This window comes from Nematostella vectensis, chromosome 1, assembly GCF_932526225.1.
Source record: "Nematostella vectensis chromosome 1, jaNemVect1.1, whole genome shotgun sequence".
NCBI lineage: Eukaryota > Metazoa > Cnidaria > Anthozoa > Actiniaria > Edwardsiidae > Nematostella > Nematostella vectensis.
The window spans coordinates 21,259,167-21,283,417 of record NC_064034.1 but is presented as its reverse complement, the minus strand read 5'-3'; the positions used below and the strand labels follow the sequence as shown (position 1 = coordinate 21,283,417).

The following is a 24,251-nucleotide window of genomic DNA, read 5'->3' as shown; positions in this document are numbered from 1 at the left end:
ACTGCATGTAAAACAATACTTGACCCATCCATTTATGTCAAAGCAAGCCTTTTAGCGACTCGATGGCCATGTCAAAGCTGTCTGTCGGATAGGTCTCTGATAAAGCAAATGTATGCAAAGTTTATCTTATCATGGTAAACATCTATAGTACTAATGTGATCTAAACAATGCGTGTCGGGTATTTGTCTGTTGGCGAGTTGGAGCTAGTTCACTGCTGCATTCGCCTCACCTCAACAGTGTCTTGCACGAGCGTAAACCAGTAAGGCTTACTTGGAATCAAAACAAACAAAATCTTTAGCTCGCTTTGTCAAACCATTGCACTGCCTCGGCCTTACCATACCATACCATCTTAGTGACGAACTCGGCATCAGACTTGGCTACTATTGCGAGTGCGTCTTATGCAAGCTATATAGAAGTTTTCCAACATGTCGTTGGATCAACAGTCACGACTTCAAGCTGCTGATTGGGCGATAATAGGGGTGTACTTCGCGCTGTGCATGGCCGTGGGTCTGTATGTGAGTGTGTTCATTTACCGATCGTAATTCGATAGATAAATCATTCTTCACCAAAGACAACTGCGAATCAATAATCTAAAAACTAAATCAAAGCAAGGGCTACATTTCAGAGAATAAGACGTAGCTGGACTCAGTGTTTTTTTGAGCGCCATGCAAAACGACATATACCACTAAAATTCAATTAGCCTTTTGATTAACCAAGCGTGGCTTTGCTAAATGAGCATAACATTGATCTTGTTTGCACACCTTTCGTTATGCTAAGCTGTTTTCGACCAAATGTTATTATTTCCCCTCCACCAGCATATTACCCGTATATTATTACAGTATGTACAGTACTCTTGTACTGAGGTCTTCAGTTCGCATTTTGCCTATTGAAAATGTTTCGAGAATCCTAAGCACATCTTTCGTGTTTCTAGACGAAGTTCAAGCGGCAGCGAGGCCTGGAGACGAGCGAAGGGTATTTTTTGGCGGGAAGATCAATGATGTGGTGGGCGGTGAGTAAAACCGTAAAACGCGCGAAGTACAAAAGATAATAAAACCAGGTTTTAGATGTGCGAATTATTTATCCTTTTGTATAGGTAGGACCTAGTCTTTTCGCAAGCAACATTGGCAGCGAGCATTTCATCGGGCTGGCGGGGTCTGGGGCGGCTAGCGGGATTGGTGTCGCGTGTTATGAGTGGCAGGTAAGTGATCTAATCAGGAGGCGATAGGGGATCACGTCCCCTACTTTTGCAACTGCAACCTTTATTCCTAGAAAATTATGAAGGCGTATTGATAGTTTCACCACAATATTATGGTTAACAGTTTTGATTGAGTTCGCTTGCAAACCAACGAAGCAAAGAAATAATGCAGTGCACAACATAGCATGTCGGGATTCTTTATGGTGTAAACAAAGTCGCTGTCAATAAAAACTGTGATCTTTAAACGCTAACTTCCTATAACACTTTGCATTGTTGGCCACGGTAGCGCACGTCGCACTATAAAACTTTGACCCTGTCCTCACGTATCCGTTTTTGTTTAAAACGCAACCTTTTTGTTCCGTTTTCAAAAAGAACCGCGTCCACACGAAGTGTTTCATTTTGATACGACCCATCCCCCGGAAACCGCAGAAACGATACGAAAACGATAACAAGTTCTACAGCGCATACGTACTCCCGCGCCAAGTAGACTGGACCTGAGTTATCACGCCATCGTTTTAGAAAGGTTCCGTCCGTCCACACGGCACCGAAAGGGTATCGTTTTCAAATTGTTCCGTTTTCGGTCATCGTTTTTGCGTGTTCGTGTGGACGGTACCCGTATCCGTAACAAAAAGGTTGCGGTTTCAAACGAAAACGGATACGTGGGGACAGGGTCTTTGTATTGGTGGCCACGGTAGCGCGCGTCGCACTATAACACTTTGTATTGGTGGCCACAGTAGCGCGCGTTGCACGATAAAGCTATGTTGTCTCATCTTCTGCCGCTGATATTGCGATAATTATAGGACGGTTAATATAATACTGATGGTGACGATAACGATAATTATAGGACGGTTAATATAATACTGATGGTGACGATAATGGCGATGACTGGATATCTTTCCACCAACAGGCTTGTCTGTGTATTCTCCTGCTTGGCTGGGTATTCGTCCCTATCTACCTCAAGTCCAGGGTAATAACTACATACATTACATAATCAGTGGCGTATTATTATTCACAGTATTCAAAAACTCTGTAAATATGCCACAATATGCTCAATCGGAGATGAAATCATGTTGTTTGCCGCTAGATTGCATTTGTAAGTAGTATGCTTCTTGCGACTTCATAGGTCTTCACGATGCCCGAGTACTTGAACAAGCGATTCCAAAGCCGATCAATCCGCACATACCTCACCGCGATAGCGCTCCTCTCGTACGTCTTCACCAAGATCTCGGTAAGGGGCTGGCACGAGGGGGGGAGTGAAGGGGTTCGTATATTGCCAAGACGTGTTAGAAGACTGTGTTAATCTGTGCGCTGTTTGTGTGCTGTCTTCCTGTAACTGTTGCCCTGGAGCTGGTGCAGTGGGTGTTTTCCTGGAACTCCACGTGTCGATCTTTTTGCAGGTTGTGCTGTTTGCGGGGAGTGTTTTCTTGTACGAGGCGGTCGGTCTGAACATCTACCTCTCAGCCACGGTCATGCTCGCCATTACTGCCATCTACACGCTCCTTGGTAAGTAGGGGTAACATTTAAAAAGACCTGAACTTGGTTGGGTAAAATAGATAATAGTAATTCTCGTTGATTGACAATTACTGAAATTCATAATGATTGTCTAAGTCAGGAATATGACATCAAAACATTATCATTGTAAAAGGTTAATCGTTCTCATCACCATCATCATCCTTAACATGATCATCGTCATCATCCCTGTCAAAAATGAAAAAAACATGTTCAACAGCATAATCGTTATCATAAGGATAATCGGTGAATAGAACGTTATGTTGTCGTAATAAGTGTACCCATGTATCCCCTGTAGGTGGACTGATGGCCGTCATATTCACCGATGTGCTCCAGTGTACCGTCATGATGATCGGAGCGATCGTTCTCTGCATACTGGGTAGGTACCGGTTACAATCTTTTTGTAAAACCTTCTATCGTTGAACAAACACTCTTTCTTCTCCAGGGTTCGATAAGGTTGGCGGGCACTCTGGCCTGTGGGAGAAATTCCCTAAGGCTGTAGGCAAGCCATGGCGGCCTCCCAACACCTCACTCCCTCTGAACTTGACGAATGCTACGATAGAATCGTGCTTCAAGGTGACGCCTTACTGGGGGAACATGTTCAGGCCACTTGACGACCCCACTGTATTCTTCGTGATTGGCGTATGGTACTGGTGCACGGATCAGGTAGGGTGGTTATGGTACTTATGTATAGACCGGTGGTTATGACGTTCTTTTCATGTGCCTTTTGAAATTTAAATTCATGCAAATAAACATGAAACAATAAAAACAACGCCTAAGTTTCGATTAAATTTTGTATTGGTGGACACTTAATGTGTGACTAAGCTTTACCCTTACTTTTCAGGTGATTGTACAACGGGCCCTCGGAGCAAAGAATAACGTCCACGCGCGAGCGGGCGCGGTTTTTGCGGGGTTCCTCAAGGCCACGCCCATGTTTCTCATGGTCATGCCCGGAATGATCAGCAGAGTGCTCTTCCCAGACTCCATTGCGTGCGCGGACAGCGTCAGCTGCGAGAGACATTGCGGGAATAAGTGGGGGTGCACTAACAACGCTTATCCAAAGTGAGTGCTAAATACCAGGGTCTGTTTCGCGTGGTTTAGCGTGGGGTGGAGGGGCTGCGTTGAGCTCTGTGTTGCTGTCTTCGCTGTCTAAGATTTCAATTCTTTATAGCGCGCGCGCCGTTTTTGATGCCGTTCGTGTTGACTTGCTTAAGCTCTCTAATAACAATCAAGAGGAACGTACTGACATCCACGCTTCTATAGTAGTTTTCTCTTTTATCATAAAATATACTTGCCTCACATCGACATGTGTAGACTTTTTCGAAGTCCGTTGGTTGGGTTTTTTTTTTTTGCTTTTCTTTTCGCCCGCCCGTTTTTATTTTTGTATTGCTTGGTTTACTTAGATAAATTCCCATTCCAACGCACACTCTTTTTAGGAAAAATCAAAAACTGCGAGTTTGGACAAGTCTACGGCATGTGCTGAATAAGTTTCTCTGTTAACTAGGCTGGTGTTGAACGTTCTACCTACTGGGCTTGTCGGCCTGATGATGGCGGTGATGATGTCCGCTCTCATGTCTTCCCTCTCATCCGTGTTCAACAGCAGCGCCACTATCTTCGTGGTCGACATCTGGTTACGTATCAGACCCAAGGTACCCATGATGACTGCTTGTCATTCTATCAATCAACTGACAAATCAAATTCCTAAAATACATCCCAACACTTTAGGCGCAGGCTTTCAGTGATCCAAGAGAACTGGGTGAAAAACTGATAAGCTATTTGAAGAGAACTAGTTGAACTACTAATGTTTTATGTATGTAAAACACTTCAACCATGGATCTGTTCACACAGGCGGGTGAGCGCGAGCGAGTAATTGTGGGTAGAGTGACGGTTGTCGTGGTGGTCGCACTAAGCATCGTCTGGCTCCCAATCATACAAGGCAAGTGACAGCTGTCCTTTCGTCTATACTTTGCATGCTGTTCTTTCATCTATACTTTGCATGCTGTTCTTTCATCTATACTTTGCATGCTGTTCTTTCATCTATACTTTGCATGCTGTCCTTTCATCTATACTTTGCATGCTGTTCTTTCATCTATACTTTGCATGCTGTCCTTTCATCTATACTTTGCATGCTGTCCTTTCATCTATACTTTGCATGCTGTCCTTTCATCTATACTTTGCATGCTGTTCTTTCATCTATACTTTGCATGCTGTCCTTTCATCTATACTTTGCATGCTGTCCTTTCATCTATACTTTGCATGCTGTCCTTTCATCTATACTTTAAAGTAAGAATTACAACTGAAATTGTTCCCACACGTTTAGTAGCCTTGACGTATCCCCGCTGATGTTTCATAAATCAAATGCAAAATTAAACACAAACAAGAGGAAACCCGATCAGTGGCCGGGTTTGATTAGAAAGTGGGGGAAGTAAGTTCAATCTCGGGTCAGTTCAGCTCGGCTCTATCAGGGGCGTCGGACGGGAAGGGGTCTGTCTGTCTGTATGGTTTTAAATGGTTTACAAGTGTTATTGTGTAGTTCCAGAAAATATCCATACCCCCCATTGAGGGGATTGGAAATTCCGTGGGGGGTTCAGACGCCCAGGAATTTCCAGAGGGGTGGGGAGGGGGGGGGGGTAAAATGCCCTTGTTTGTATACGAGAATTCTTCTTGGATAAGGACTTTATTAGGAACATTATAGGAATGCTTTATATATTAATATTTAAATTCCCCTCATTCATTACCACTTTTATTCTTTTCGCACTAATGACCTGTCATGCATAGGGGCCCAAGGTAGCCGCCTGTTTGAATACCTGCAGACCATTCAAGCGTACCTCTCCCCTCCGCTAGCCATGGTCTTCACACTCTGTATCCTATGGCCCGGTTTGTCCGAGGTTGGCGCTCTGTCCGGACTCATCATTGGCTTGGTCATGGGCGTGGTTAAGTTCATCGTGGGGAACTTGTTCGACCCACCGGAATGTGGAAAAGTGGACGAAAGACCCGAGTTCGTCAAACTCCACTTCCTTTACTATGGTAAGACGAATACCTACTTCTCGAGTTCGTCAAACTCGACTTCCTTTATTATGGTAAGACGAATACCTACCTCTCGAGTTCGTCAAACTCGACTTCCTTTACTATGGTAAGACGAATACCTACTTCTCGAGTTCGTCAAACTCGACTTTCCTTTACTATGGTAAGACGAATACCTACTTCTCGAGTTCGTCAAACTCGACTTTCCTTTACTATGGTAAGACGAATACCTACTTCTCGAGTTCGTCAAACTCGACTTCCTTTACTATGGCAAGACGAATACCTGCATCTCGAGTTCGTCAAACTCGACTTCCTTTACTATGGTAAGACGAATACCTACTTCTCGAGTTCGTCAAACTCGACTTTCCTTTACTATGGAAAGACGAATACCTACTTCTCGAGTTCGTCAAACTCGACTTCCTTTACTATGGCAAGACGGATACCTACCTCTCGAGTTCGTCAAACTCGACTTTCCTTTACTATGGTAAGACGAATACCTACCTCTCGAGTTCGTCAAACTCCACTTCCTTTACTATGGTAAAACGAATACCTACTTCTCGAGTTCGTCAAACTCGACTTTCCTTTACTATGGTAAGACGAATACCTGCATCTCGAGTTCGTCAAACTCCACTTCCTTTACTATGGTAAGACGAATACCTACTTCTCGAGTTCGTCAAACTCCACTTCCTTTACTATGGTAAGACGAATACCTACCTCTCGAGTTCGTCAAACTCCACTTCCTTTACTATGGTAAGACGAATACCTGCATCTCGAGTTCGTCAAACTCCACTTCCTTTACTATGGTAAGACGAATACCTACCTCTCGAGTTCGTCAAACTCGACTTCCTTTACTATGGCAAGACGGATACCTACCTCTCGAGTTCGTCAAACTCGACTTTCCTTTACTATGGTAAGACGAATACCTACCTCTCGAGTTCGTCAAACTCCACTTCCTTTACTATGGTAAGACGAATACCTACCTCTCGAGTTCGTCAAACTCGACTTTCCTTTACTATGGTAAGACGAATACCTACCTCTCGAGTTCGTCAAACTCGACTTTCCTTTACTATGGTAAGACGAATACCTACCTCTCGAGTTCGTCAAACTCCACTTCCTTTACTATGGTAAGACGAATACCTACCTCTCGAGTTCGTCAAACTCGACTTTCCTTTACTATGGTAAGACGAATACCTACCTCTCGAGTTCGCCAAACTCCACTTCCTTTACTATGGTAAGACGAATACCTACTTCTCGAGTTCGTCAAACTCGACTTCCTTTATTATGGTAAGACGAATACCTACCTCTCGAGTTCGTCAAACTCGACTTCCTTTACTATGGTAAGACGAATACCTACTTCTCGAGTTCGTCAAACTCGACTTTCCTTTACTATGGTAAGACGAATACCTACTTCTCGAGTTCGTCAAACTCGACTTTCCTTTACTATGGTAAGACGAATACCTACTTCTCGAGTTCGTCAAACTCGACTTCCTTTCATATGGCAAGACGAATACCTGCATCTCGAGTTCGTCAAACTCCACTTCCTTTACTATGGTAAGACGAATACCTACTTCTCGAGTTCGTCAAACTCGACTTTCCTTTACTATGGAAAGACGAATACCTACTTCTCGAGTTCGTCAAACTCGACTTCCTTTACTATGGCAAGACGGATACCTACCTCTCGAGTTCGTCAAACTCGACTTTCCTTTACTATGGTAAGACGAATACCTACCTCTCGAGTTCGTCAAACTCCACTTCCTTTACTATGGTAAAACGAATACCTACTTCTCGAGTTCGTCAAACTCGACTTTCCTTTACTATGGTAAGACGAATACCTGCATCTCGAGTTCGTCAAACTCCACTTCCTTTACTATGGTAAGACGAATACCTACTTCTCGAGTTCGTCAAACTCCACTTCCTTTACTATGGTAAGACGAATACCTACCTCTCGAGTTCGTCAAACTCCACTTCCTTTACTATGGTAAGACGAATACCTGCATCTCGAGTTCGTCAAACTCCACTTCCTTTACTATGGTAAGACGAATACCTATCTCTCGAGTTCGTCAAACTCGACTTCCTTTACTATGGCAAGACGGATACCTACCTCTCGAGTTCGTCAAACTCGACTTTCCTTTACTATGGTAAGACGAATACCTACCTCTCGAGTTCGTCAAACTCCACTTCCTTTACTATGGTAAGACGAATACCTACCTCTCGAGTTCGTCAAACTCGACTTTCCTTTACTATGGTAAGACGAATACCTACCTCTCGAGTTCGTCAAACTCGACTTTCCTTTACTATGGTAAGACGAATACCTACCTCTCGAGTTCGTCAAACTCCACTTCCTTTACTATGATAAGACGAATACCTACCTCTCGAGTTCGTCAAACTCGACTTTCCTTTACTATGGTAAGACGAATACCTACCTCTCGAGTTCGTCAAACTCCACTTCCTTTACTATGGTAAGACAAATACCTACTTCTAGAGTTCGTCAAACTCGACTTTCCTTTACTATGGTAAGACGAATACCTACTTCTCGAGTTCGTCAAACTCGACTTCCTTTACTATGGTAAGACGGATACCTACCTCTCGAGTTCGTCAAACTCGACTTTCCTTTACTATGGTAAGACGAATACCTACCTCTCGAGTTCGTCAAACTCGACTTTCCTTTACTATGGTAAGACGAATACCTGCATCTCGAGTTCATCAAACTCGACTTCCTTTACTATGGTAAGACGAATACCTACTTCTCGAGTTCGTCAAACTCGACTTCCTTTACTATGGTAAGACGGATACCTACCTCTCGAGTTCGTCAAACTCGACTTCCTTTACTATGGTAAGACGAATACCTGCATCTCGAGTTCATCAAACTCGACTTCCTTTACTATGGTAAGACGAATACCTACCTCTCGAGTTCGTCAAACTCCACTTCCTTTACTATGGTAAGACGAATACCTGCATCTCGAGTTCGTCAAACTCCACTTCCTTTACTATGGTAAGACGAATACCTACCTCTCGAGTTCGTCAAACTCGACTTCCTTTACTATGGCAAGACGGATACCTACCTCTCGAGTTCGTCAAACTCGACTTTCCTTTACTGTGGTAAGACGAATACCTACCTCTCGAGTTCGTCAAACTCCACTTCCTTTACTATGGTAAGACGAATACCTACCTCTCGAGTTCGTCAAACTCGACTTTCCTTTACTATGGTAAGGCGAATACCTACCTCTCGAGTTCGTCAAACTCGACTTTCCTTTACTATGGTAAGACGAATACCTACCTCTCGAGTTCGTCAAACTCCACTTCCTTTACTATGGTAAGACGAATACCTACCTCTCGAGTTCGTCAAACTCGACTTTCCTTTACTATGGTAAGACGAATACCTACCTCTCGAGTTCGTCAAACTCCACTTCCTTTACTATGGTAAGACAAATACCTACTTCTAGAGTTCGTCAAACTCGACTTTCCTTTACTATGGTAAGACGAATACCTACTTCTCGAGTTCGTCAAACTCGACTTCCTTTACTATGGTAAGACGGATACCTACCTCTCGAGTTCGTCAAACTCCACTTCCTTTACTATGGTAAGACGAATACCTACCTCTCGAGTTCGTCAAACTCGACTTTCCTTTACTATGGTAAGGCGAATACCTACCTCTCGAGTTCGTCAAACTCGACTTTCCTTTACTATGGTAAGACGAATACCTACCTCTCGAGTTCGTCAAACTCCACTTCCTTTACTATGGTAAGACGAATACCTACCTCTCGAGTTCGTCAAACTCGACTTTCCTTTACTATGGTAAGACGAATACCTACCTCTCGAGCTCGTCAAACTCCACTTCCTTTACTATGGTAAGACAAATACCTACTTCTAGAGTTCGTCAAACTCGACTTTCCTTTACTATGGTAAGACGAATACCTACTTCTCGAGTTCGTCAAACTCGACTTCCTTTACTATGGTAAGACGGATACCTACCTCTCGAGTTCGTCAAACTTGACTTTCCTTTACTATGGTAAGACGAATACCTACCTCTCGAGTTCGTCAAACTCGACTTTCCTTTACTATGGTAAGACGAATACCTGCATCTCGAGTTCATCAAACTCGACTTCCTTTACTATGGTAAGACGAATACCTACTTCTCGAGTTCGTCAAACTCGACTTCCTTTACTATGGTAAGACGGATACCTACCTCTCGAGTTCGTCAAACTCGACTTCCTTTACTATGGTAAGACGAATACCTGCATCTCGAGTTCATCAAACTCGACTTCCTTTACTATGGTAAGACGAATACCTACCTCTCGAGTTCGTCAAACTCCACTTCCTTTACTATGGTAAGACGAATACCTACTTCTCGAATTCGTCAAACTCCACTTCCTTTACTATGGTAAGACGAATACCTACCTCTCGAGTTCGTCAAACTCCACTTCCTTTACTATGGTAAGACGAATACCTGCATCTCAAGTTCGTCAAACTCCACTTTCTCTAATATACATCTCAAGAACTTGGTGTATTTGCAATGCCCAACTAGGGGCTTAAATTGTTACCAAATTTGTATCGATTAATTTAAACAGTTTCTAGTTTTAGCGGTGCTATCATCATGAATGTCTTCTCCTTATTCTCAATGGTCCGTCACCATCATTTTCCAGGGCTCATCATTTACGTGGCATCTGGTGCTGTGATGGTGATTGTGAGCCTTTTCACCAAGCCTGTTCCACGGGAAGAGCTAGGAGGGCTAACCTGGCCAACGATAAACGACCCGCCCATATCCCATGATGCTCTAGGAGAGGAGGGGTTGACACGTGACGTAGACAGGGAGCCGGAGAAGGGCGAGGAGAACGTCCCCATGGATAGCTTACTTGGTACGGTATAAGGACATTGTACAGCACCGGGGGAGGTCACATTATGCTACATATTTACCGTACAGTAATTTCAATCGGCTATTTCACATTACACCCTTTTCAATAATGTATTCAATAAACTCAAAGAACTTAGTTGTGGGGAAGGGGTCATTGAGGAAAAAAATATAGAAGCGAAAACAATGTATCACGAAATTGGAGGGAGCATCAAATGTGCGAAATATCTATGGGAATTAATCGGGGATCGGATGTGGTACATACAAAGGCGCAGCAAAAGATTTGGCCCAGACTCCCAGTGAAAGTTTAGAAGTACTATACGGGAGGTAAAATCCAATAATTCACTGCCCGACACGTTTTATATATTGGGTCAAGAGATCCTCGATACTCTCTAACATAATAATGACTTTTTTCAGCCGATGCCGAGACTCTAGAGAAGGCCCATCTCGAGGTGGTCCAGTTTGCTGATGAGGGCCCGCTCGTCAAGTGGTCTCTTCGCGGACTTACCGCGCTGTCCCTACTAGCGCTTGCTGCGCTCTGGACCTACTACCGATAGAAAGACAGGTCGCTGCTTCTTAGCATACAATTCTTGAGAAACTAATCCTAGAAATAGGGCTTATGTATTGAACTTTGGCCTCCGTTGTAGTACGACCACTGACAATTCACACCCAGAAATAGGGACTAATGGTTTCGCCTGTGGCTTCGTTTGTAAAGCGACCCCTGACAAGCCACACCCAGAAACAGGGACTAATGATCTTGCCTGTGGCCTCACCTATAAACTGTGGCCTCCCTTATATCATTAAGCTCATGTTCATGGTTCTGACACGAAAACCAGCCTAACAAAAAAACCTAAGATTATTTTATTTGCTTTGTAGTAAACCGCCAGAACGCAGATTCCAAGCATTTCTTGTAACGTTACGCACAAAGTCTTTATTCTGAATTGTTAGCGTCTTTTTACCATGGGATGTTTTTGTAAGCACGCCGTGTTATATCATCGCTATATCACCACGCCGTGTTAAATCATCGCTATATCACCACGCCATGTTATATTATCGCTATATCACCACGCCGTGATATATCATCACGTCTTCGCTATTTTGCCTGTTTTGTCTGCGCAGCCTTCTTTGCTTTGATCATCTCCACCAGTTCCTACAAGAGAGAACAGTGATAACCTCATACACCTGAAGGCATCGAAAAAAAAAGGAGATCCTTCAAGCACGTTGGTCTGCGTACCTTGTATCTCTTCATGCACTCCTTCTTCGTTCTTCCTGGTACACTCTCAGCTACACGGTCCCATCTTTCAGGTGTGCTGGCGGGAATGGCGCGCAACGCTGCTTCCAGTAACTACGAGCAGCACACACACAATGATTACCCTCATTGGCATAGCATGGCAGCGATAGCTTCAATGTGTTGTATTCATATGAGCATCTACGTATCAACGATATAGTATGGCGACGTTAGCTTCGATGTGTTTTATCTATATGAGCATCTACGCTACAAATGAAAATGATACGATGGCTTCGAGTGTAATCAGTCATTGAAGATGGTACCATGAGGCTAACACCTCAGCGGCCTCTTTTCTCTAGAGAGGTTAATACACTATGTTTGGGGACAAAGGGTATCTTGGTGATGGCCAGGTGGCCTTGGCGTGTAACGCTTGTTCTGTTACTGAAAATCTTTAATAGGACACACGATAGGTCCGCTCTGAAAGTAGGCCCCATCTGCAGTGACGTTTGAAAAGCTTACATATCGAGACGCGCTGGTGACTAAAATCTACATGAGCATTTATATATCTTTGAGGGCTACCAGTAACAAAAGTGTTTTTACGGTTTCTATGCACGCCCTCGTAAAACACAATGTATTGTATTGTACTGCACACGTAAGGAGTTCGGCGTGGACACACCTTTTGGTCGTCAGATGACCAGGGCTTTTCTGGTTTCTCGGGCGGAGCAGAGGCTGCGGCCGCATTTTCCACTGGAAACAACATATGCACGTATTGGTGAAACCTCGCTAGAACGGTAGAGCAAGCGACACTAAGATTGCCATTTCTAACTTACGTTCATATCTAACAGTGGGTACGGATTCTTCAGACGCTTTTCCTTGAGTGTGAGATAAGTCGAACTTGGCGAATGCTTTCTTGTTCACGTTTTCGATTTGAGTAGGGTCTGGAAAAAGGTTTGATAAAGTAAAAAAGAAAATACTCAACTGTTCACACAAACCCATGAGGTAAAAAGTACAACCCCCAGGTTCAGGAGGGGTTTCCTATAATAACCCCAGTTTCGCGGTCTTGGATCTCGCAGAGCTTAGCATTTTGAACGCAATCGAGCCTTGAAAGGGGTTGGAGATTTTAGATGATTACTTGTCTAGAAAGCATGCTGGCACCGCTAGACAGCTCCTCTATACACGGAGCGCAAACTGACTGCATTGATGGGCCAGGAATGATTGTTGTCCTCGACAGAGCAAAAAAATGACAAGTTTTCCCAAAATAAGGTCTGGTTAACTTCGGTAAGCTTGATTTTTGCATAGATGTTCCTTATGTTATGTAAACCAAGATATCAAAAAGTATTTTTTTTCTAATGGATTCGTCTTCGAGATATGAGGCTTGAAGTGCAATTTTTAAATGTTCAAAGTATGAATTCTCGTTTTTAGGGAGAAATCGGGCTCTGATCAGAAGTTAAGCCAACTTTGCTCGCAAATATCTAAATTTCATATCTTCTAAATTTCTTTAAAATGTGGAATTAAGATTTTGGTCAGAGAAACTCCTTGTATGCGGAATCTTGAGCTTATATATTAAGAATTGGAAAATTTCATGCCATTTTTTTCCTCTGTCGTTGTCCTCAGAATGCTGTTTGCAGGGTACATATCCCTGCGAAACTTGTCTTTCAAACATACCGATTTTCTTGAGCGACTTGACTTTGACGATGACGTGTTTTGGTTCGCGCTTGTTCCCAGTCTTTGCGTGGTCGTTCACGTAGTCGGCGATCACGCGCCATCTGCGATGAATCCAGAGACAAGCCGTTGAATGATCGGGAGGTTATAAGATACGCAATTAGTTTATTTGCCTATTTCTAAAAAGATTTAGCATTATGGTGGCCAATCTGTGACTACTCTAACACAATTAATCGCGTCTTTATTTTTTGCTTAGTACTCCTGAACTGTGTTAAACCTAAAGTTCACACTAAAATGGTTGATGGCAATAATTCAGAGGTGTCTTATTTTTACAAAATGGAGTGCGTGTGTATCTCCTCAAGCATTTTATCAATGAGCATTGGGGATAAATCAAAATTCGTCTATGACTTTCTGAGCTATGATCCCCCTGATTTCCCGACCTGGAGACGGTTCCCGCCGGGAAGAGATTGACGGCTTTAACGAGGAGTTGCAGTTGCTCGTCCGACCATTCTTGATCCGCCTCCTCTTTCACTTCCATCTCTTTCTTGGTGCGCAAGGCAGCGATTTTCTTGCTCTCCTCGTCCTGCTTGCGTCTGTCCTTCAAGGCCTGCAGCTGATACAAACAGGTGACGGCAAACGGATTAAAGCCAGTAATTCAGACTGAAGTGACGACTGGTTTTGTAGGCAATGCAAATGGTATGTATCAAAGCGAATAAAATCTGCTTAAACCAGGGTGAACTTCGTTCCATCCTTGAACAAAAACAGGTCACACTATCAAATACTATAGGGAAAGTTTATGGAAAATATTAACTATATTTAAAAAAAATAAAATATCTTAATATTCAAATAAAATCAATACACCCGTGTCATACAAGTTAGGCTAAGTTTAAACATCGTATTAACCATGAGCCGTTTTCAATGCAAATGGAGACGAAACAATCGACTCGATTCATAATACGACAATACGATGTTTGAATTTGGCATTAGACAGCGAAAACATTGCTATTACTAATCTGAGAGAAACATGGGTTTGGAATTCCCAAAACTAAGAAGTGAATATCACAGGAATTACCCTTGTTCTTACGCAATTTAATTTTGAAGAAGACCTCAAAGCGGATATCTTCGCGCGGAAGAAAATTCACGCACTGGCACTGAACTAGCGTAAAATGGCGGCCTACTTGAGGTCATAGAAAATCCCTCTACAATCCTGTAAATATATAACCGTTTGCCTTTTACATACCATGCTAGATGAACGCACATAAAAAGCGAAAGAGCGCGCGAACACGTGCGCGCGCAGCAGTACTTTGAACGCCGCCAGCCAGAAAGCGCGGCGCACGATGACTTGAAGTCGTTAGTTCAAAATGGGCGCTGCGTTGAGCAAAATAAAGAAGTTGACGCAGCGAAAAAAGAAATCAATAAGGTCCGCTGTTTTCTAAAATGCGAAAATTTTTGTCTTTAAAATCAGAAACAACCCATCCCCAGAATAAGTAATTCTCTTTACTTGCAGAGCTTTAGTCAAATTGCTGAGAGAAATCGAGGAACACATAAAGCGCCAGGAGGAAAGACTTCAAAACCTCGAGCGCACGTGAGTAAATGTTCCCATACATTTCTGGTTTCTAGGATTACTTTAGTTTGCGACAACGACGCAACTGTGGCCGTAAACTAACGGCATGGAATAGCTAAGTACAGCATTCGATCAAATAATAGTTAACTTTGGCAGGTTCTTGTCTAACGATCTCTAGTCAGCCAAACATTATATCTCGAGATCTAACATCTAACATCAACTTTATGATTCATTTACCAAATAAATCGGAAATATCGCAAAAACAGCCGATGAAACTGGATGCTTTCTCACACTTCCTCTTAAAAAGATGGTTAACATTACTCAAGGCTATATAGATTCTTAATACGTACAACAAAAAGTGTAAATCGTCTTAGTTTCTACTGTAGATCATATTGTCTATTGCTTGCCCAGGAAAGCTCAAGTAACCAGACCGCTGTACAACCCTTCGCCACGTTCAGCCGGCGTAGAGATGAGCTGTGGTAGATGGAAACCAAAGCAAGGCGGGATATATGATATGGACAGGCTGAGACTGGAGAGGAGAATAGGGTGAGTAGCTCAAAGATGGTTGACAGGGCCCTAGCAGGGGGTGAGACACTGAGGACATGTGACCGCCCCCCCCCCCCCCCCAAATATTTCCTAACAAGGAAATTACCAGTAGGGGCATGGCTGTTAAATTCCAGTAACAGCTAATACAGAAAATCCCATTATCTGTCAGAAATCTAAAAAAGCAGCAAAGAACAGTGCGCAGACGAATCAAGAACTCCCTAGCTAAGCTGGATGACATTCGCCGGCAGAAACGCGCCATTTTGAGACGTAAAGCACGTGCCTTGCTGGATAACAAACGTGGTGATCGGGGGCCATTCGTGAGATGAAATGGAAATAAATACATTTTTACAACCCGAATTACTATACTATAAGGTGTGTATAAAAATGAAAAAAAAAAAAGAAACTCTGTAAACAGATGTTGAGATGAAATATAAAAAATGCCTTAACACCTTGATGTTAAGGTTGATTTTTTTTTTAAACTAAAAAAAACATAAAGTATACCGTAGAACCGAGCTATCTTGGACTGGGATAACTTTAATTCCCTCTTAAACTCGAACTTTGTTCGATTTCATTTTATTTCATTAATGTGAACTTTTTTTAATTCCTCCTCTATAATACCCAATGTTGCTTGAGATTTTTCTAGTTGTTTATCATTTCTGATTGAGTTCCTCGCATCACGTTTTAATAGATTAAGTTTGAGATTTTATTTTTGCGTGCGCCTGTCATGAACATAAAATTACGCAACGAGACGCAGTTGAGTTGCGTGACTTGTTTATAAAAGGAAGGGGACATCTTCTGTGCATCTATTAGAGGACAGACGCACAAAAGATCTATTCATTTTATACAACAATTGAAATGTTTTCTTTAATTAAAATGATTTTTAGGGGCTTATTTTTAACAGGTATTCTGATCAATTTCCGAGACTTCTAAGAGTCTGGAATGTCCAAATTTTAATTAATTTATTAAAGCTTTTTATCTCCCTAGCTCTCTCTGAAAAAGCCAAAGAGAGTATTTGTATGAGAAAGAGTCTATTTCTAGGTGGTCCTCATACCATTATGCATGAGAAATTGTCTTATTGTCTAAGTGCTGCCATACCTGCTTTTCGTAGACAGATTTGGCTTTGTCTTTGTTTCCTGCTTTGTTCATATCTTCACGGAATGTCTGTAGACTGTGAAAGAGAAGCTGTTGTGAATACTGCAACTATATTTTAACATGTTTTCGAATTTGCGTATAACTGTATTTTTCTTATAATGGGCTGCCACAACAACTGTATAGCAAAAATATCAATGACATTTCAAAAGCAGGAAATGTGAAAATGGGTTTGTCATAACACTTGAGCTGCTTCAATGATTTGAAAATTCGAACAACAACAACAACAACAACAACAAAACAGGGAGATGACGGCTTTTCCAGGCATAAACACACCTTTACATATGGTAAATATTTGTGTTCAATTTATACAAGATAAAGCCCTAAGATCATTGCATAAGGTTATTCGTACATTTTGCTGGGTGGTTGTGGGCGTTTGTTCTAACCACTGCAAGCTGTAGCATAGCTTGGTTCTGTATGTATTTCACCATAACATTTTGACAATACACCTCATGGACCAAACGAAAGTGTAGCTTTTGTCTTTAATTTTAGGATTCAACTTCTCACCCTTCAAGGGAAAGGTCCTCCAAGAGCTTGTCTAAAATCTGCATTTCTTCAATTTTCTCAGCTTCTTCAGTAACAAAATAGTCATAATTCTAAAGGACCAAGAACAAAATCAATCAATTGAAAACTTTAAAAACAGGCTTCAAACAAACCACCTGATATGATCACCTTGCAAATTGCTCTTATAGACTTGCGCTCTTTTTTCATGGCAGCTTTTAATTTTTCTTTCTCCTTTTTGGCTTGTGTAGCTTTTTCTTTTGCTAATTGCTCTTCCTTTTCCTTGGCTAATCTTTCGGCTTCTAGCGCTTCTTGTCTTTGCTGTTTGCAAAAATTCAAAAGACAATTTACATGGGGAAATAAAAGGAGGGTTCTACCATAACATCACCATAATGCCCCAGGAGCAGAGCATGGCCAGCAACAATACAAAATCAAGTACATATAGTTATTGACAATTATCAAAAACCTTTGAATGCTAGCTATCCTAGAAGATGTGGCAGCAAATTTATGCATTTTGATTGGTTCTAAGATTGTGGTCATATAATTCTATCTCTGTCCTCTATTAATGTCAGTGTTAACCATTTGCGCAAACAAACAAAAAATTCAAGTATGGGCTATTTGATTTATGCCTTGTTGAGTTGTTCCTGCAGCTTCTTTGTGCAAAGTGTGGATGCATTTAAATGTCACATGCCTCAAAGCCTCTCACTCGGCTATATTGTTATCACTCAGGATATCAAATAATGATGACACAACCATTGAGGTATGCTAGGGTTGATCTTAATTTCTCTCACAGCCACCCCGACATGACAAACATTCTTCTAATTGAACCGGACCCTAATATAGAATTTCTTAGACAATATTACTTAAGGAAGAGTAGGGCCTAGTTTAGATGACTGTACTGTACTGTTCCAAATACAAATACATGCAAAAAAAAAGCAATTTGATTTTAATGCTCATTTGTATGCATTTAAATTTGGATCTCTACATGGTAAGGCATTCGTGTTAGGCTTAAAGTGATTTATTTCTGCTTTTGTGTTTATCTTACCCTTTCTTTTTCCTCGGCTGCTGCCTTGGCAGCATCTTCTTTCGCTTTTTTCTCTGCAAGTTTTCTTTCTTTCTCTTCTTCCTTGAATTTCTTTATCCGAGGGTCACAAGCGTAAACGTTATCTGTAACAGTAAGCATATCACTAAAAAATGATGATCTATTGAACTTTGCAAATTAAATGAAGAAGTAGTAAGGGGTATAATAATTAATTTTAGAGCAACTGTTTCATCTTGTTTTCTTCATAAAGAACAAACAATTTTAATATTCATCTCTTTTTCAAGTCTTTTGTACTAATCTCTTGGCTTTAATTTCAGTTACAAATGGGGTAATGGCTTACCAACTAAAGTTCTCAATCTCTTGATTTCTTCCTTCTTTCGTTTTTGCCTCATCGCCCTGTTCTCTTTTTCTATCCAACGCCTCTCATCTCGACTAAAAATAAACATCCCTTCAATCTTTAAACAAATAATAAACAAACAATATAAAAGTTTTATAACTTGCTTATACAAGGATAATGCTTACTTTTCCCCTTTCTCTTTCTCTTCTTCATCTAAATATGAAAATTCTCTCCAAGAGTCGAAGTCGTACCTAAAGAAATAATATAAAAGACAAACATGAAATACATAAATTCTTTCCTACCAGACACAGTAATAAATTTGGCATTTTGATTGGATCTCATCTCTGCCTTTCATCATAGCCACAGTAACCTTTTGCACATAATGTCAAACAAACAGGGAAAAGATTTGTGAGTCAAAAAAGAGATTATTTACTGCCTTTGGTTCAGGTTGTGCCTTCAGACTCTGGTAGTTATTTCAGCAGACAGATTTTCTCAATATGGCAACCCCAGGCAGTAAATAACAACATCATGCAATGCACTGAAGTATTGTCCATCAATGCACATCTCATGCATACTCAATGGGCTGTCAAGGGGATCATTTTTTTTATTAAAACCCACATTGCCTGTCACATCATTCCTAAAAAGTCTGTCATGCAATTAAAAAAAAGCAGGACTTTCAAATTTAATTTCAAAATATATTTCTTGTTATAGCTACTTGCTATCATTGTTGTGATATCATTTTAGTATGGAATGATGTGTAAAATGAGATCTTGGGGGAAGCTTTTTTTTTTATACTGTAGAATGTCATCCACATTTGCAATACTTCTATGACGTACTTACCAAAAACTATAAAACTTATCAACTTCTTCAAATGTTGAATTTTCGTGTCCAAGCAATGGCACCGGCTCTGTGTTTGACCATCTGTAAAAAGAATAGTATAAGATAAAAGGGTTGAGAGAGAAGAGAATAAAATGGTAATGAGAGATAACAAAGAGAGATAAGATATAAAACAAGGGCTCAATGTTTGTTACTTTTATCCAGGTGCATCTTGGTGAATAGTTTCAAACTATGAAGAATAAAACCTTAAATTACCATGCAACTTGATAAATACACCTTTTTTTTCTGTTAAGCCCATGTTTGACTTCTTATCCACTGTTTGACTTGTCTAGTAGCCCATTTGTAGTTGTTTGATGGCCAATAGTTTGTTTTCAGAATATTATTCTTTTGCATTAAAAAATATCTAGTCGCAGAAGAAAAACATTTGCCTATCAAATTTGAGCTTAGAAAACTGCACCTTGCATTACTCTCTATGACTGGTCCAAATGTCTCATAAAAATTTGCTTTTGATTGGGCATTCACAGAAGGAACTGCGTCGTCAAACAAGGGGTCAACACTGTCGTAGGCACGCCTCTTTGTGCGGTTGCTTAGTATCTCATGTGCTTTAGTAAGGCAAGTAAAGAAGTCTTCATTCAGCACAGGTTTTGTCTGTTTGTGTCCTGACTGTTTGTCTGGGTGATGCTGTAGAACCTTCTTTTTATCTGAAACAAAAAGCAAATTTCAATGGCTCCCCGTATATGAGGTCAATGGTTAACCTCATATGAGGTCAACGGTTACCCCTATATGAGGTCAATGGTTACCCCTATATGAGGTCAATGGTTACCCCTATATGAGGTCAATGGTTAACCTCATATGAGGTCAATGGTTACCCCTATATGAGGTCAATGGTTACCCCTATATGAGGTCAATGGTTACCCCTATATGAGGTCAATGGTTACCCCTATATGAGGTCAATGGTTACCCCTATATGAGGTCAATGGTTCCCCCTATATGAGGTCAATGGTTACCCCTATATGAGGTCAATGGTTCCCCCTATATGAGGTCAATGGTTACCCCTATATGAGGTCAATGGTTCCCCCTATATGAGGTCAATGGTTACCCCTATATGAGGTCAATGGTTACCCCTATATGAGGTCAATGGTTCCCCCTATATGAGGTCAATGGTTACCCCTATATGAGGTCAATGGTTCCCCCTATATGAGGTCAATGGTTACCCCTATATGAGGTCAATGGTTACCCCTATATGAGGTCAATGGTTACCCCTATATGAGGTCAATGGTTACCCCTATATGAGGTCAATGGTTCCCCCTATATGAGGTCAATGGTTACCCCTATATGAGGTCAATGGTTACCCCTATATGAGGTCAATGGTTCCCCCTATATGAGGTCAATGGTTACCCCTATATGAGGTCAATGGTTACCCCTATATTTCAATGGCTCCCCCTATATGAGGTCAATGGTTACCCCTATATGAGGTCAATGGTTCCCCCTATATGAGGTCAATGGTTCCCTCTATATGAGGTCAATGGTTACCCCTATATGAGGTCAATGGTTACCCCTATATGAGGTCAATGGTTACCCCTATATGAGGTCAATGGTTACCCCTATATGAGGTCAATGGTTACCCCTATATGAGGTCAATGGTTACCCCTATATGAGGTCAATGGTTACCCCTATATGAGGTCAATGGTTACCCCTATATGAGGTCAATGGTTCCCCCTATATGAGGTCAATGGTTACCCCTATATGAGGTCAATGGTTACCCCTATATGGGGTCAATGGTTACCCCTATATGAGGTCAATGGTTACCCCTATATGAGGTCAATGGTTACCCCTATATGAGGTCAGTGGTTACCCCTATATGAGGTCAATGGTTCCCCCTATATGGAGGTTTGACTGGTTTTTGTTACACCCTACCAAAGGGCCGCTTCACCCCCCATCCCCCATGAATGACCAGCCCCTCCCTCATCAGCATACTCACAGGCTTTCTTGATCTGGTCTTCTGAAGCTCGATGCCTGAGTTTGGTTAGCCCCATAACTCTATAGTGGTCCTGGTTCTAGAAAAGAAAACAATTTTAGATTTCCTACCAATGTTCTTCGTAGTTTTCACTACTTACTCTTAGTTCAAAATTTAGTTTTGCATTCACTTTATAAGGCTAAGGCTGTAAATGTATCAAAATAAATTCAAGGTAAAGCAAGAAAAAGGAACCAGAAGGTTACAGAGCTGACCTAAATAGTTAGAGAGGAGGGAGGGGGGGAGTTCAGGTATTCAAGATTTAGATGTAAAGTTTTGGACTGGAGATATATCCGTAATGAAGTTGGTCTTGTATTGTAAACATTTCACTATATTTTTATTAGGTGATGACAGAAACACTACTTCTTGTAGCTAAAAATCTTATAAGTTGATAGTCATAAATTTAAGCATTATTGTGCCAGGATACTCTGAGGGAAACACCACTTCTTGTAGCCAAATATCTTGAATTACAGTAAGCAAATATGGCTATAATGCCTATATATATTTCTTCCGGTGTGTGTGAAGGACTGTATGATGTGAAATCATATTCTGCCAAAATTTACTCTGCCAAATTCTCAACTTACAGTATAAAAGATGAAAATGTGGCAGAGTCAAATACCAGTTTTTGGTGTATTTATTCTTCTGGTTTATGATCACAACTATTTGGGCCTTTTGTATTGAAAAACTGTAAGAATACAGTCAAAGTACCTTCCATTCTTTTGGATCAAGAGTCAGGAGAAAGGCGTCATCTTCAGTTTCAGAGTCAAGGCTCTCATCTGAGCTACTCGAATCATCACTGTCAGAACCCAGGGAATGGTGGGAAGATGTGCTATGCTGGCGGCGAGTGATATAAGCCTCATACCATCGGCCTACAGGCTCCACTGCCTGAACTACATGTGCTGGGTATGGTTAAAGGGAACATAATAACTGTCAATGATAATAACTGCCTGGTGGGCTAGAAGAGAATTTTTACGGGGATGAAATTTAAAGTGTATAGAGCTGAATATGGAAAATTTTGAGGCTCTTGAATGCTGCCCTCCACTATTGAGGGGTAACAATGCCACCCCTACCCCCCCCCCCCCATGTTGCTACTGGTTTTGGATGAACTAAGGATGCAAGAGGGGCAAGGATATGATAGGCAGGGGTTTTTAAAAGTAATACAAATGTGTCAGCAAACAGGAACTATGACATAAACCCTCAAGTGTAGAGGGAAGGGGGGTGTTCTACCACAAGTTTTTTGGGTAAAGGTATAAACAAATGACCTGTTCCGCTGTTCCCCTTTGCCCCCCATACCCCCCCCCCCCATGTACAGTTCAAGAGGCCCGCCATATACGGCAGTGATTTTATTGGCCCTACAGCGAATATGGCAGCAAAAATGTAGATGTCGGTTCGAAAATTTAAAGCTTCCGATCAAGATATTTCATGTCACCAAGGAACAAGGCTTTTTAGAAAATTGCCTAACATTAACCCATTGACTCCCGGCTATTTTTTAACTGAATTTACAAAAAAACAGACTGAAAACAGATACCTCCCCTCCTATTCTGAGTTTTATACAGCCTGTCAAAGTCAAACACAGCTGCACCTAGTCAGCGGTATCCAAGCTTTCCAACAGTGTTTTGCGGTCCCCACTTTTAATCCCTCGTCGTTGTGCTAAAGCCAGCACAAGTTGATGGTTGCTTGTATTTTTCATCAAAAATACAGCTATGAGCATATTAGGAGAGTGTCTCAGGACATCATGAAGTCTTTTGGGGCATAATTGAGTGCTTTGCTTATGGATATTTGCAAGCAAAGGTGGATCCATGATGATTTTTTCTTGTTTGGCTTTGCCTGGATGAGAAAATAATTTTTTAATGAATCACCACAGCTCTCCTAAATGCTGTCTTTTCTGAAACCAAATTGATTCCAAAATTGTTTACATTGCTATTCTGGGTCTGTATGACCTGGAATTGATTTGTTTGGCTTCGGGGTGAAAAGACTTATAAAAAACCATCTGACTTTGGGGAGAGGAGTGTTGACTGGCCCTCCCCTCGTGAATTTTTCCCTGGATCTCCCAGAATGCTTTTCAATCCGTAAAGGCATCTTCGTGGTTTTACAAGCCTTCAAGGAGTGGACATTGTGTTTTGAGGCCATGGAAATGAACCTGGAGGATCAGAATAAAGGTATCTATTTGTGTCTTGAGCTGTGTTAGCTGATCTCTCTCCCTTGTGTTGTATTTTGAGCGTTTTATTGAGAGGGGTGATTCTGCTTTTCTTTCCTTGTTCGATTTGAAATTTGTCAAAGAACCTGTGCTATTATTTGGCTTAAGAGTAGTTGCCAACACCTTGGTTGGATGCATATCTTCAAGACCATTTATCCCATAGACTGATGCCTGAGTATCTTCATGTTGTTGTGTTTAGTTTGCATTTATGAATTTTTTTGGGTTGTGGGTACTTCCCAAAGCCGGTACAGGCCGGTTGAGGGGGCAATGTGTTAAGTGCATCTAGTGAAAGCGCGCATTTAACAAACACGTGGGTCAAATACTTTAAGGTACCGGTACGCGAGACTGCGGGCGCGACCAATATCAAATGCTTGTACCTGAAAGACGCGAGAGTACAACGGTGCTGTCGCCTTCTTGTGCTATTGGAAGCTCACCCATATCTTGCCTGGTGTAGTGACAAATAGCTATGTGAATCCGAGAGAATTATCCTGGAGAGAAACAAGGAAATAGCCGGGTGTCATATCTATTTGAGAACAATATGGCGGTAAGTCAGCGGTGTCTTATGGAGCATGCGCACAATCCCCATGCTTTGCGCGC

The 24,251-nt window shown here is 41.6% G+C and overlaps 3 protein-coding genes across 5 annotated transcripts; 2 read left to right on the top strand and 1 right to left on the bottom strand.

The window, feature by feature from the left end:
* Positions 1-151: 151 nt before the first annotated feature.
* Positions 152-11,472, top strand: LOC5518295 (sodium/glucose cotransporter 5). The gene is made up of 14 exons (XM_048731951.1): positions 152-515; positions 932-1,009; positions 1,094-1,198; positions 2,103-2,162; positions 2,319-2,423; positions 2,593-2,698; positions 3,003-3,083; positions 3,150-3,370; positions 3,549-3,766; positions 4,209-4,353; positions 4,553-4,640; positions 5,483-5,731; positions 10,372-10,584; positions 10,995-11,472. Exons 1-14 carry the CDS (start codon positions 426-428, stop codon positions 11,132-11,134), a joined length of 1,899 nt encoding a protein of 632 aa, XP_048587908.1. The 5' UTR covers positions 152-425; the 3' UTR covers positions 11,135-11,472.
* Positions 11,423-24,247, bottom strand: LOC5518294 (dnaJ homolog subfamily C member 2). 3 transcript variants are annotated; one of them, XM_048731954.1, is made up of 18 exons: positions 24,032-24,247; positions 22,166-22,356; positions 21,425-21,500; positions 19,901-20,144; positions 19,447-19,527; positions 18,792-18,857; positions 18,610-18,701; positions 18,273-18,394; positions 17,399-17,548; positions 17,234-17,322; positions 16,673-16,745; positions 13,908-14,080; positions 13,471-13,571; positions 12,636-12,743; positions 12,482-12,552; positions 11,812-11,922; positions 11,656-11,727; positions 11,423-11,608 (listed from the first exon to the last, which is right to left on the bottom strand). In XM_048731954.1, the coding sequence occupies exons 1-17, from the start codon at positions 24,090-24,092 to the stop codon at positions 11,671-11,673; spliced, it is 1,866 nt and encodes a 621-aa protein (XP_048587911.1). In that variant the 5' UTR covers positions 24,093-24,247; the 3' UTR covers positions 11,423-11,608; positions 11,656-11,670. The 3 variants fall into 3 exon arrangements, with proteins under 3 accessions (XP_048587911.1, XP_032218837.2, XP_032218836.2); XM_032362946.2 differs by having other exon boundaries at positions 11,423-11,579; XM_032362945.2 differs by having other exon boundaries at positions 11,423-11,727.
* On the top strand, positions 14,773-16,080 carry LOC116601978. The gene is made up of 4 exons (XM_032362949.2): positions 14,773-14,887; positions 14,975-15,052; positions 15,443-15,577; positions 15,747-16,080. Exons 1-4 carry the CDS (start codon positions 14,829-14,831, stop codon positions 15,901-15,903), a joined length of 429 nt encoding a protein of 142 aa, XP_032218840.2. The 5' UTR covers positions 14,773-14,828; the 3' UTR covers positions 15,904-16,080.
* Positions 24,248-24,251: the final 4 nt, after the last annotated feature.

Excerpts from the sequence above, each read along its gene's own strand:
- LOC116601978 (XM_032362949.2), top strand. The coding sequence starts at position 14,829 with ATGGGCGCTGCGTTGAGCAAAATAAAGAAGTTGACGCAGCGAAAAAAG. Across the intron at positions 14,888-14,974 it reads CGAAAAAAGAAATCAATAAG|AGCTTTAGTCAAATTGCTGA; the intron begins GTCCGCTGTTTT and ends CTTTACTTGCAG. Across the intron at positions 15,053-15,442 it reads CTTCAAAACCTCGAGCGCAC|GAAAGCTCAAGTAACCAGAC; the intron begins GTGAGTAAATGT and ends TTGCTTGCCCAG.
- LOC5518294 (XM_032362945.2), bottom strand. The coding sequence starts at position 24,092 with ATGGGTGAGCTTCCAATAGCACAAGAAGGCGACAGCACCGTTGTACTC. Across the intron at positions 22,357-24,031 it reads TGTACTCTCGCGTCTTTCAG|CACATGTAGTTCAGGCAGTG; the intron begins GTACAAGCATTT and ends AACCATACCCAG. Across the intron at positions 20,145-21,424 it reads AGACCAGATCAAGAAAGCCT|ATAAAAAGAAGGTTCTACAG; the intron begins GTGAGTATGCTG and ends TTTTTGTTTCAG.
- LOC5518295 (XM_048731951.1), top strand. The coding sequence starts at position 426 with ATGTCGTTGGATCAACAGTCACGACTTCAAGCTGCTGATTGGGCGATA. Across the intron at positions 1,199-2,102 it reads TCGCGTGTTATGAGTGGCAG|GCTTGTCTGTGTATTCTCCT; the intron begins GTAAGTGATCTA and ends TTCCACCAACAG. Across the intron at positions 10,585-10,994 it reads CCCCATGGATAGCTTACTTG|CCGATGCCGAGACTCTAGAG; the intron begins GTACGGTATAAG and ends GACTTTTTTCAG.